Here is a 13,877-nt window from a genome sequence, read left to right as displayed (position 1 = left end):
CTCAGCCTCAGGGCACACACAAGAGGCTCTCTAGCCACCACAGAACAATCAGCTGCTTCTGGCCATAATTATGAAACAGATACCGGTCTTTTTAATGCACATACAAAGGCTTTGTACACAGTTAGGTGACCCATGGATCACATTTGGCATTCCCATATTTAGCAGTAGGAAAAGTAATAAGGAGGAAGATGCCTAGAGCTGAACTGAGATCACAGAACAACCCAGTGACCTAACAAATTAGCACACAGCATGAAAGTGGTGTGAAAACTACAAAGCCTGCTGGAGGCCAAGATCTTGAAAGTACAAAAATAGCCTTAAAAATGAAAAACTCTGAGTACAATGCTGGAGAAATGAGCATACAGAAAGATGGAGAAATTGAACTGAGAAGCAACAAATGCTTCATGGGGCAATGAAAGAGGTAATAAATTTCTTGATGTGGGGATGGCAAGAAATAAGCAACTTATCAATAGCAGGACCCTCCATCAAGAAAAGCAATGTCACTGTGTGATACGACTTTGTTTCACATTATCCTGAGAAACAAACTCTAAAACAAAATATTCAAATGGAAAACCAAACCACATCCCATCCTAAGGTGCTGGCTTTTATTCTGCTACTCTGAACAGGAATGAGTAAGTGCTTCTTTGAGCCAAAGAGATTCCCAGCACTGCTGGCTACAGCTCCATAGAGCTCCTGCAAGTACATACTGAAGGCCACCCAGAAATATTCCCAAAGGATTAGTTAAAGTTTTGAAGACTACTCTAGCATGTCAGAATCCAGAAAGTAGTTCAAGTTAGGAGTAGCCAAATCTGACATAAGATCAAGCTGTGCTTGCTCACATGTACATTCTCATGCTTCAGTTTTCTGTTGTCCAGAGTTAAGTAGATACTTATATGGACACAAACCACTTGTGAAATGCCTCACCTCTATTTTTTTTCTGGGGAAAGAAAAAGCAAGGAAGTAGGAAATTTATTCTTCCCGAATACAGTCAACACAACATGGACAACAGAACTGACAACAAAACAACTTTCAGGAACATTAATCCCTGATTGTATCTCCTGAACTACTCAAAGTTCTTATTAAGCTATATGAACATTGCTGTTCAGTCCTGCTGACAAGAGAGAAAATTATGCTACAACATGAAAACCTGCATACAGAGCCTTTTTCCACTCATACAGCTCTGTCTGGGGGGTGATGGTGTGTGCATGCATGAGTATCTGTTGGAATCTAAGAGATTCCCCAAACACAGAAAGGATGACCAGACCTCACACTGTGAGCTGTAAAGGCCTCATGTGCTGGTTAATTCACAATGCCCACTATGTGGTGCATTTGGGTTTTTTCCCCCTCTTTCCTCTTAAGGAGAAAAAAATAAGAGGCTTCTGTTGTAGACCATTAAGTCCCCTGATCATATGCCACTGAGCTCTATGAAATATTCTGACACAAGCACCCAAATGGAAATTATTAGCTTTCTTATCATTGTGCAGTTTTCACACAGCAATAACAGAATTTTCCCTTTTAGAGGTTTTACAGTTGTATTTCCTACAAGCAGTTTTTCCAAGCAACACATGATGTGTTTACTTGGTGTGGGGTTTTTAATTGTTTCAAAATTAGAACAGTAATCAGAACAAATAATTACAATTATTATTATTACTTTATAATCAAACTAGAGCTAGTCCAATAAAGGTACAATACCAGAAGCTACTAGTTTTCCTAACTTTTTTTTCACACTAACAAATGTTACAGCAAATAGCAGTTTAGATGCCTGGTGACCAGATTAGTTTTTAGTAAAGCAATACACACCAGAAACATCTAATAAATGCATTCATTTATGTGGTTGTTCCCACAATTCATGGCATAAGGAGGCCAGTCTAATCTCTAAGATTTTTATTTCTAATGGACAATTGGAAATTACCTCCTCTAGACTTCTTAGTAAAACCAAACAGATAATTAAACAGCCAGTGTGTTAGGAGAACACTTATGCAAAAACCCCCAAATGTTACTTTTATGGTGATATTTAAGATCTTACCTTTTCTTAAGCCTGAAGCACATTTACCACATTCTATCAAATATATGCATGTTAGGTTTTTAGGAAGGCGTTTATCCCATAAATTTTTGCAAACTTAATTGGCAAGAAAAATCTCAGTAATAATCTTTGGCATAATCTAAAGGATTTTTCAGTGCATGATATAAAACCAAGAGCGTGGTTAATGAAGTTTAGAAGTTCTGTTTTCTTTTCATAAGCTTGAAACCTTAAGTAAACATCTTTTCTCTTCTGAGGTTTCTGGTTAACTGTAAACCATCTTGCAGCCACAATATAAGTAAAGGCACCCATACAAGGAAAGACTACCAGAAAAGAGGTAGCCATACATCGTGACATTAAAAAACCTCATTTCTCACTGGCATTTTCACATGCATATTACAACTCAGCAAAACATTTCAGAGCTCTAGACATCCCGCTATGCAGAGCAGATGTCCTAACACTAACAGTGCAATGTCAGATGCAATTAAACTTTAGGGCTCACCTTTGAAAACTTCTCCATCTGGCATCCTGCCTCCATCATGAAAGTTGTTGTCATGTTGTATCCAGTTTGCTTTCCATGTCCATTTGGCCACCAAGCTTCCACTGCAGCACTCTTGAACATAAAACAGAGAAAGTCTGAGCAATGTGTATAACAAGAAGTATCAAAGCACCTACCTACCTCAGATATCTTTGAGTGAATTACCACAAGCCTAACGAGGTTTTGTACTTCAGCTGAGATATGCTAATGTTCTCTCCAGCTGCAGCTCTGAGGTGAAAATCATTTAAAGAGAGAAGTGTGATTTCTTCTGCTCGAGTCCAGGCTATCACTTCATTTTGCATCTACAACAGGCTATGAGCATGCCTGGACATGCATGCACACATCTAGCTGCTACTCCTCAGCTGAGATACACTGACACACTATTCCTCCAAACCCCAAATATGTGAGTCAGGAGCAGCCGTTATTCACTAAGCTCAGTATCACACACCTCCTTTCATTGATCCTTTTACCTATCCACCTATCCCATGCAATATTCAATATACAGCAGTAACACTTTTCAACTGTGACTCTGGTAATACGTAACCATACTGCCCGCTTCACTTATGTCAAACTTTTAAGTCAAATTCTTTCATTCATTCCGTGGTTTTTTGCTTTGTCTCTGTATGTTTCTTAATCACATCCTTAGTACTCCATAATTTTTACAAACATGAAATACAATCTCCAAGATAACAGAATATTTATCTTCACTCTATCAGCCTTCTTCTGCCGCTCACTCCTGTTGCTAGCATTTGCCAGTTGCGTGCATAACACAAAAACTGTGGAAAGAAAGCAATAATGCATGAAACCAAACAATGGAGGGATCAGCACTGAATGTAGTCATGCGAAGAGTGCCTCAGTCTTTTCAACTGAGGACAGAATGCAGCCCAGCAATACATTTTGCTGTAGCTATACTTGGACACAACGATGAACATATCAGGAATATATCTTTCAGCTTCTTCGATACAGAATTCTCAAAACTGCTTGTGAGGAAGCACTGATCCGTGTGCTGCATGGATACAAACGGAAGCACAGACTCAGCCCTGCCTCGACAACAAGGGAGTGTTCGCAGCTGCCTGGCACGACTGGGTGTCTCATTGGCCACTAATGATGTCACCCCTCTGCTCGCCACTAGCTGATAAGCAAAATGCTGTCATGTTGGCAGCACAGCACTTTGCGTGGCAACTGCAGGAAGGCTGATACACATCTCGCGAATGCACCACTTGCACACCTACTGACTCCACAACGTCATCTGCAATAAGCTCTTAACTAGAAATACATTTCTGATGAGGTCTCGGTATCTAACATGCACCACACAACTCTGTGTACAGAGTAAGGGCTCTGTTAGCCTCATCAATAAATGAGAAGACATTTCAGGGCTTCTCATAAAATCGGCCGATGTGAATTCATGCAGCAAAGCCTTTTGTGCACAAAGAATAATGAAACACTGCTGCCTCTGCTCTGAAAGAAGTGCTTCCTTCCAGGCTTGCAGTTGCACTATACTAACAGATCTCTTCTGAGGCTGGGACAACTAAATAACCAAAAATAATTTTTGAAGTTTCACTTTGCAGTGCCTGTTTAACGTAATCCTTTAAAAGGCTAAGCAGAGACCCCTGGTTGCTTTAAATGAAACTGGGTACTGGAAATTGCTCATGTAACTTGCATGTCAGATGACAACAGTAACAAAAACTGTATGTTTCTATGCTTCTGTGTCAAAATAAAACAAAGCACATAAATACACAAGTCACAGAGTGTGCACACTGTAACATAAACAACCTGCTTGCTTTATCTCCATGCAAACAACTGAACTTAAGAATACACACCGACAATGCAATCACACTGGGAAAACAGATGCAGTGTTACACAGCAATGCAAAAAAACTGCAGAGCCAGTAAAATATAAAAGATCTTGAAGGCAGACTAATGCTACTAACTGCCAGTATTGTCAAAAGCCCCACATTTCCTGCTCACAGCACACAAATATGTGTCCTGCAGCACTGAAGCTCCCGTGGAGAACTCCATCAGGCACGGCTCCTGCTGCACCTGCTGGGGCTCCCACTCTGCCCACTGGCTGGAGCCTGATTTTTTTAATTGAGTTTGCTCCTCATTAGAGCACCTTCTACCAGTCAAAAATTCCTCCTGAGACTTGCCTATCCAAAGGACTACAAGTGAATATAAGGAGTATTGCTCCACAAAATTTTCTTTTCTGTTTATTTACCTGAAAGTAAATAAATATCTACTGAGAGGCTTGAGGAATGTTTCCTCTCTCCCCTGGGAAAATCCTATGTATTGTAGTATATTCTGGTTCCAATCAGTCCAGTAAACAGCAGCATATGAAATACCTGCTGCCAGTGAAGTGACACAGGGTATCCAAAGGTCATTTACCTAAATAACTCAAAAAAGGTCATTTAACAGTTGCCAGTGATTGTGTGACCTTTTTCTATGGCTTCATCACCTTTTGGCAGTGAGCTACATAGCTCCACAGACATCAGATTTTAGAAAGCAAAATAACTGTTCTCCTATCCTATAAGGGATACAGAACTGCTGTTAAAAGTCAGGAACACAGTAAGGAATGGGAAGGAGGCCTAAAACTGGCATGGAGGCAGAAAGTCACACTGGAAACCAGGGGAAACATTTTGCAGCTGAGCTAGCTCTCCACACACACCTCTTTACCTTGTTGATGTTTACAAGCAGCACAATACTGCCTTCTCCAGGTTGAAGCTTCACACTGAATGTCTCCTGCGTTTGTAACTTGGGGATGTTCACAGTCACAAGACCTGCAATTGGCTTGGAGCTGACTACATCAAAAATAGACTCGACTTCAAGATACCACTGCTGAGCACTCTTTGCTTAGTGAAGAGGGATAAAAAATGGGATTTAAGAATTATTTTATATACCTATTAGTTAACATTATCCTTCATTAAAGAAAAAATTCAAACACCTAAGATTAAATTTAACAATTTTCAGGCTGTGTCTGAACCATCCTACATGGTTAATCTGCTTATTTAGTGTGTTTGACATCTGAGTCCAATGGAAGAGAAAAATGCAATATGATTTATGTTTTTAACTCTTTTTTTTTTTTTTAATTCAAAAGCCATCCAGGCTTTTTTTTTTTTTTTTTCATAGTTCTGTACAAAAGTCAGAGACCTTGACACCAGTCACTTCATTAGGAAGGAATTTTTTCCTACCAACTCCCATAGACATTGTATTTGCTTTTAGTCAGCACTCATATGAACATGGTACTCGTTGGGAAAGATTGTAATCACAAGCCAGTACAATCACTTTTGTCAATGAAACAAAAACAGTATTAACAGAAAACGAGCTGAATTCATCCCAGACTCACTGGACAAAATGAATGGAGCTACACTGGGGATGAATTGGGCCCACTGTGTCTAGACTTGACAGGCTGTATCTTTATATCCCTTCTCCCACCCATGTGTCGTGAAAGAAACAAGTTAATGACTTCCCTGAGATCGCTCTGAAGTTACCACAGAGCATCCTCTCTTTTATAGAGCTTACTGAAGAGGGAGAGCCAGGGTCAAGGGTACTCAAGATCTATGTGTAAATTTCCCACTAACTTCAGCAGTTGAATTGCCTAGCTACTAACACAGCCTGGCTAATCCTATACTTCAAATATTGCACGTTAACATATAAGCAAAAGCAAACAAAACAGAAAACAAGGAGAACTAGAACAAAGACACATTTTGTATACCCAAACTACTAATAACTTACTTTCTCCTTTCATTTATATATTCTAGCTCTCCTTCCTCCACAAGAGAAAGGGAGCTCACTCCAAAAAACAAAGAATTGCATTCAGCCCTGGTGTGATTTTCACTGTCTTTCACAGAATGAAGAGCAATGATTGAGTTCCCAAGTTTATATTACACCCAGCATTACCCACTGAAGACCAATCATCTGAAATGTGGAAAAGGTTAAAAAGTACCCACCCTACAAGGGTCAGACATTACAGTGCATTCTTCCTCCCATACAATAGCATATAGAAATTCCAACTCATTCATAACTGCCTGAACTGTGGGGTCTAGGCAGAGAAACCAAGAACAATGGAGCTTTTACATACTCAGTGGTCAAAAGGCTATGACACTAAATCTGATGAACAATGAAAGTACATATGCAGCTTAAATTCAGGTTGTCCATTGACTCTTTCTTTTTCAAAAGTTATTATGTTTTATAATAATACTAATAAGCTCTTGCCTGGTTCCAAGCCACTCTGCTGAAGGAAAGAGGTTTGCCCTCTCCACTTTTACCCAGAGAGCACGACTTTACCTACCAGAAGGTGGAGTTGTGGGAATGTGGGAGGGACCAGAAAAGATTTTTACTGTAACTGAATTTCAGAAAGCAGAATCTGTGCTGGGGCTTTCCATGGAAATTCCAGCCACGTCAATTCTATTTAAGACCTGCAGCTATTTCAGGATGCTTTAAAAGCACCATACAGTGATGCCTTCCTCTTTTATTCATACACAACAAATCTATTCCCAAGGGCCGAAATTCACCCCAGTGCAGAGGACCCACATGTTAGCCTATACTCCACTGGGCTCAACAGGCAGTGAAAAAAAGCATGTGGGTGGTCTACAACCGGGCATATCACCATTTGCAGACAGTTTCAAGGGAAAATTAACTACTTTTGCACAGCTACAATGATCTTCAGGACAAAGGAGAGGAAAATCAGAGACCATCGCAAGAGAGGAAACCGGTTTGGTAAGTTAGGTAGCAAGAATGCATGAGGTTATCCTCTCCAGTTGCAGCTTTAACAATCATCCTTGCATAGCACGACTGCTTTTCTCTCTCAGACTGCATGTTGTGTCCTGAAAACTCAGCACTCTTCGAACTCTGCTCATTGTGCGTTTGTCCTTCCAACACAAAACCAAATTCCCATAGCAGCTTTGCCTTTGTTTGAAATGGAAGTGAGATGAAAGTGAGACGTATTTACAGGGAGTCTTGGTGAAAATGATTGCCAACAGAAAGGAAATTTTCCAAAACTGAAAAACCAGTGCTAATCTTGATTATACCACATTTATTTCTGCAGTTATTCGGGGATTTTAAGCAAAAAAAGGATTCTGAATTCTAACACTTTTAACAGTTATTGTTTGTACTGAAGTACTGTTTCAATACCTAATAAAGGTGTGTTCTGGAAAGAACTACATACAAAGTAATAAAAAACCCATAGAACATTTCCTACCTGACAGTTAATTTGGCTTACCAATAAAATGGTTTGTATTCTAAAGGTGAAACCAATAACAAGAAGAAATAAGAGACTTACCAAAGAAAGGAGTTATAGAAAAGTAAATCAGGTGATAATGGTTATAGGCCTCAATCCTAACATCTTTCCAGATTCCTTGAGTGGGAAAAGAAGGGCCCCAATCCCAACTAAATGAGCATTGCTCCTGGAAAACAGAATGATTATGTTACAAATGCCTGTTTTTCACAAAGACATTGATGCTGTGCCAGAAATAAAAGACATTTGCTATCTGGGAATAAAATACTGACATACACTGAAAGAATTTTTCCAGTTTCCATAAATCCAGAAGATCCTACAGTATTTTTTTCTTACTTCACAACCAGAACTTTGCTGCTACAACCTGTATTATACAAAAAATTAAACATCCATGCGTGGAGAAATTTTGTATTACCAAAAGAGCAAAACAACACTTAGCATACCACTAAAAAAACACCATCAAAATCCCAAACAGTAAAGATCAAAAAAAACCAATCCAGGAGATTACTCTCAATTCAGCTGTGAATTATCTTTGTTTGTAATGTCAGTATTTAATTGTACCTAAAAGACAAAGTAAGCAGAAAACTGACAATTAGAAATGTTACAGTATTGTAGAAGAACAGTATCAAATTAAAAAAACATATATGAAATAGTTTATGTCCTATTTTTAGTTTTAATACGACAGAGTAATACTAGGAAAGAAATGGATATGTCTGGAGTTTTTGTGAAGTTCAGTCATGTTCAGTGTTTCTCCCCTTTTTATGGTTCTGTTATACAAAAACAAAGGGAACAAAAACATGGTTGAGAAGTAGCTTAGTTCTGGTACTAACATCAGAATAACTGTCAGAATTATAAAATGCTGGTCAGGCAGAGAAGAACGTACACTAATTTCCATTTAGCTGTTTTCAAACCTGGTCAGACCTCTACTTAACAAATCCCTTGACAACATCTATTCAGCTGCCCTCCAAGTTTCACACAGCCCCAGCCCCCAAAGCAAATACAATAGATCTCCTAAAGTCTTGTACAGTGACACACAGCTCTAAATTTAGAGACTAATAACTTACAGCCAAGGCATACTAATTTGGGCAAACCACATTGCACAAGCCTGGCCTGTCCCTTGCGTTGCCAGTCAGCCTCCCTGTCTATCAAACTGCAAAAGAGCCTTCCAGGAAGCAAACACTGCACCTATTTCAAACCGAAAACTAGGGATAATATATTCTTAGAAAACATGTCCAATTGAATGTCATTTTCCCTTTATAAAAAATAAACCAATTAATCACTGACAGACCAGCAGGTTTCACTAAAAATACTGCAGAGACTGCTACCAGAAACAGTATGTCACAAGAACAATATGCCTGTATCACTGGAGTACATTAGCAGTGACAGGTTTGTGTTCTGCCACAAACTCCTACTCAGACTTAGGTAAGTTTATTGCACTTAATACTGCACCTGAAATGTGTAAACAGCTCTCCATTACTTTCAGATGGGAAGCAACCAGCTTATAGCAATGTCCTAGTATGTTTGTTTAGTTTTAGATGTGACATAGCTGCTCTTGTTGCCAATACTTGGAATTCAAAATGTTTCTGGAAATCTCTGGAGCAGTTTCCAAGTACAGTCAAAAAATTCATTTAAGGAAGAAGCATTAGGGTACTTTCTAACAAATTTAAAGGTATAGTTCAGCAAAGCATAAAATAATTCCAAGTCTCTTTTGCTCTATAAATAAGACCAGAGCTTGAGTAAATACCCGATTCCTTCCAAGCCTTTCCTTGCACTGATTTCTGAGAAACACAGTGGACTCAGAAGAACTAATAAACTTTCTAAAATGTAGCAAAAATAAAATAAGCAGCAAGCAGAAATAAAGACAGCCTCTTAACCCTAAAGGATCTTTCCTGGACAACGTGAAGTCTATGTTTACATTAATAAATTTTAAAGGAAATTATATCCAGATTTAAATACCAGATTTACAGAATCCTACTCATTTTTTGAGAACACTTTAGAAGGGCTTTATTAGAAAGTTTGAAAATAATTATCATGAAAGGCATTTAAGAAGAGACAAATACGCAAAAACTCCCAAAAAGACAAATTAGAAAATAAAATCATCTATCAGAAATACATGAGCTATCAGAAATACATGAGATGCTACTCAAATGATAGTTTGCCCTAAGTTAGGTTTTAACAGTGCAGAAGCCATATCTTAAATTAAGGTTTCTGAGTTTCATTAATTTATATTACACTGTTGTTTTCATTGAATATTTACATATAAATCACACTTCACAACAGTAATAAGATGAGAACAGGTCCCCAGTTAGATAACACTTCTTGGCACGTGCCAGAGCTGCCCAATATAAATAGCACAGCACATGAGCAACAGCAAACACTCACAAAGCTGCTTGGGTGAGATTCTTACAGCCTTGGCTATAACACACACTGGTATTTGCAACAGTGAACTCTATTGTGAGTATACATTGCTAAACCCACCCAGTGGATCAAAATGGAATGATTACACATTTCCCAATGCTATCCTGCCCTCTTAGCAGCAAGTCTCCTTGCTGTCTCTTTGATGAGAACAGCCTTCTAAACATTCTTATCACTTAGATATGAAGCCTGGCCTTCTCACGCCTCCTGTATTGTCAACATACAAGACTACAGGTTTCTAGGGAGGATGGGAGAAGGAAGCTGCATGAAAAATATGCCCTACTTATAAAACAACATTGCAGGTTACAGAATACAACTGTAAGGACAGATTGTGGTGCATTCCTCTTTTCCAGCCTGAAGCCAGAGACAGCCAATTCTGCCCCTACCTTTCTGATGAAATTAACGTGGCACTCTCCTTTCTGCACAGGTGGAGGGCACGCTGGGGGGATGCTGTGTGCTTTGTAACATCTGCTCTGCTCAGCTGCATATGAAACGGCTGACAAGAAACGGACTTCAACAAAATTGACCTCCTGGATCATGCTGGTAATATCAAAGCTCTAGGACAAAACACAGAACAAAACCATTACACTGCTGACATTTATCTATGATATTTATAATCAGTAATACATGGGGATTTTAATACCATACATATATTATTCAAAAGCTTTTGAAATATAGTCTCAGCATGCTCCGGTTTTGAAAGAAAAGCAAAGCTACTTTGTAAACTGAAAAAAAGAAAATACACAGTAATGTTCTAGATAGAAGGAAATGTTTCTGGGCAAACCACTTTCCTCACACCAAGCTCTCATTGCAGGTTGCAGTACTTTGCTTGCACAGAGAAGTACTTGAAGGACAAGGACAGCAAGAGAATCTTTACCCTCATTCCTCATCCAGAACCCATCTGCATCTTTGGAAAGACACCGTATTCCAACTCAGAGAGCTGCTCCATACAGGAGTGCTTCCAGCTCACACTGTGCTGCCAGCTCACCTACCACAAGGCACCGAGCTGCCTTGTCCATGAATGCTGCAAAGCTGTGTTTCATTCCCCAAAATGAAATAAGTTGCAATCTAATCCCCCAAATGTAAGACACACATTCTATGCCAGCACCAAATGAAGCATCTGGGGGCTTCCTCAGCAGGTCACAAAATCCCCTTCAGTGTGGCTGGAGAACAGGAGAAATGTTCAGTTTCAGAATTATCCTGTTCTATCAAGACAATATGGTTCCAATGGCTAATACCCATTTATTCCTCAGAGTACTCCTTTGTGAAAAGCCAAGTCTTGGCCATTTTTCTTTAATTTGGGAGCAGCCCAGATAGAATCACTTCTTTCTGTAACACACAACAGGATATTAGAAAGCAAATAGCATTCCCCAATCCAGAGCCTTCAGAGTCCTTCCTGCAAAAGTTGTTGCTATGTGGAACAGCTGAACAAGGCACAAGCCTGGGTCACAGTAACTCCAGACTCAATTTAATGCAGCACACTCTGCTTTTACAGTGAAGGCCATTTCATGAATTGTAACAATCTGATACAAAATTAAGTTGCAGAAATATGGACAAAATAATACCACATCCTAACTTTCAGAGCCTGCTACAGACAAACCTTTAAATACTCTCCAAACAGGAAATAATTACAATTTCATAAAAACTCTACAAAATTTTTTATTTCACTGATGGTAAAACTATGTCAAATAGAAACTAAGTGGTTTGTCCCAGGTCACACAGATCCAGGTGGCAGAATGTCTTATGTCTCGGTCCAGTGCTTCTGCAATAAAAGCTGCCAGAATGGTAAATGCTAAGATATGGAGACACCAGATTTCATCTGTAATTCAGTTATTCCACTACCAATCTTCCTTTAACTCTTCAGATTTTTTGATTCCTTTAAGATAAAAGCAAGAATTCTTCCTTATGTTAATACCAGAATAATTTTGTATTTTAAAGCTATGAAATTAGTTTGAATGTTTTTGCCACTCTTAAGATCATTCCATAATGAATACTCTCATGACATAAGTGAAACTCAAAAGTGTAAGACAATGTTATCCAAAGTACCGTATTAAAAATAAACCACCCTCTTTAAAAAACAAAAGCATGAAAGCACACACAAGCTTTACAGCACATGCATTTTCATTGCAGTATTGACATATAAACCATTCTAATACCAATTATTAAGCAGATTCACAGCTAATAAAACAGATTTAAGCTTAGTTTTCTTGGAGGCGGGACAGATCCCAAGAAGCAAGAGATATTATTAGCTGAACTGATCCTCTTGCATTGGTCCTCTCCTTTAGGATAAGGCACAAACGCACATTCACATCTAGATGTGACCCTGCTGCTACTGAAAAGGTAAGTATACTTCCCTTTCTAACATTTACCTAATTGTACATGCAGTCCTCAAGTCAACACTTTCTGCATCCAAGCACCTACTTTGATGGGTACTTGAATGCACTGGAAGTGCTCAGAACAAAAGGGCTTTGAAGAAAACACAGAAGCACCTCTAGCAATAAACACATTACTTACATATCTGTTGAACATGTTGTCTGTTCTCCCGAGAGTGACATTGTTGAGCAGGATCTGTGCCACTGTATCTACTCCCTCAAAAACCAAATTCACTTTCTGCCACTTTCTACAAAAGAAAACATACGTGTGAAAAACTGTCAGAATATCTAGAGTTAAAACACACAGGAGATAGACAATGTAAAAATGTGCATCACTATTATACCAGCAGTTGCCACAGCTACTTTTGACTCAGTGTAGCTACATTGTACCTTTAAATAGTCAAATTAATATGACAGCTAAAGTAGCTCAAGTCAGCATGCTCAAGAATACATCAGGTTCACATACCCACCAGAAATTACGTGGGATAGCTTTCAATTAGCCTAAGTATAACCTTTTTACAGCTGACAATTCATAAGTAATTTTTAACAAGCAATTAAAAAAAAAATCAGCAATTAAAGTGTTCTGTAGCAACAGCTTTGCAGCTGCACATGATTGCATAATTTGTTTTATCAGATATAAAAGTATTAAGCAGATTTTGAGCTGATGGATTAACTTGCAATTCTGCATGAAAGATGGCAGAGAACTAATTTATACATATCTTTACTGCATACCTGATGTCAAAAGGAGTTTTGAACATCCTGCTGTAAGTCCAGTTATCTAGTGAGATCCATCTGTACATCACATCATTAAATCTATAGTATGGATCCTAGTGACAGAACAACAAAAAGAAAATTACATTATTTATTTAGTAATAGTGTTGCTGCATAAAAAGCATCACAATATCCATTAGATGAACAGTTCTTGTTTCCGTCAGTCTGCAAATGCAAAATCCACCTTAGTTAGTTAGTCCTGATACTCGTTTTCACCCTTGAAATTTTACATGAAAGCAAAGCTTTAATAATATTTGACTTTATTTATATAGCTCAAAACCCTGTCTGCTATAATCACTCAAACTAGAAGTAGCAGGACTTGTTTTTACACAAGAAATTACTGGTCTGGAAATTAACCAATAAATCCAGAGAGCTTGTGACTTAATGAGAGGAACAGAAACATGATCACCCTCATAATTATGGAGAAAGTAAGACTAATAGGATTTTAAGAGGCAGAGAAACAGCATTTTAGGCCTTCAGGGACAGCAGTGAACAAATCTCTAGTTTAAAGTTACTGCAAATAATCCAGTTGTTT

At 38.5% G+C, this 13,877-nt stretch overlaps 1 protein-coding gene across 7 annotated transcripts in view; it reads right to left on the bottom strand.

The window, feature by feature from the left end:
- The window catches only part of MANBA (mannosidase beta), a 52,771-nt gene that overhangs the window by 30,349 nt on the left and 8,545 nt on the right, over positions 1–13,877 (bottom strand). For all 7 annotated transcript variants that reach the window (XM_030271665.4, XM_032748187.3, XM_030271666.4 and 4 more), the window contains exons 2-7: positions 13,304–13,398; positions 12,714–12,819; positions 10,586–10,756; positions 7,830–7,953; positions 5,225–5,400; positions 2,520–2,630 (exon numbers count right to left, since the gene is read on the bottom strand). In XM_030271665.4, the coding sequence (XP_030127525.4) occupies positions 2,520–2,630; positions 5,225–5,400; positions 7,830–7,953; positions 10,586–10,756; positions 12,714–12,819; positions 13,304–13,398 (783 nt within the window). The remainder of the gene's footprint in view (positions 1–2,519; positions 2,631–5,224; positions 5,401–7,829; positions 7,954–10,585; positions 10,757–12,713; positions 12,820–13,303; positions 13,399–13,877) is intronic.

The sequence above is a fragment of the Taeniopygia guttata genome, chromosome 4 (assembly GCF_048771995.1).
Source record: "Taeniopygia guttata chromosome 4, bTaeGut7.mat, whole genome shotgun sequence".
NCBI classification, from domain to species: Eukaryota; Metazoa; Chordata; class Aves; order Passeriformes; family Estrildidae; genus Taeniopygia; species Taeniopygia guttata.
This window is presented reverse-complemented; position numbering and strand designations above follow the sequence as displayed.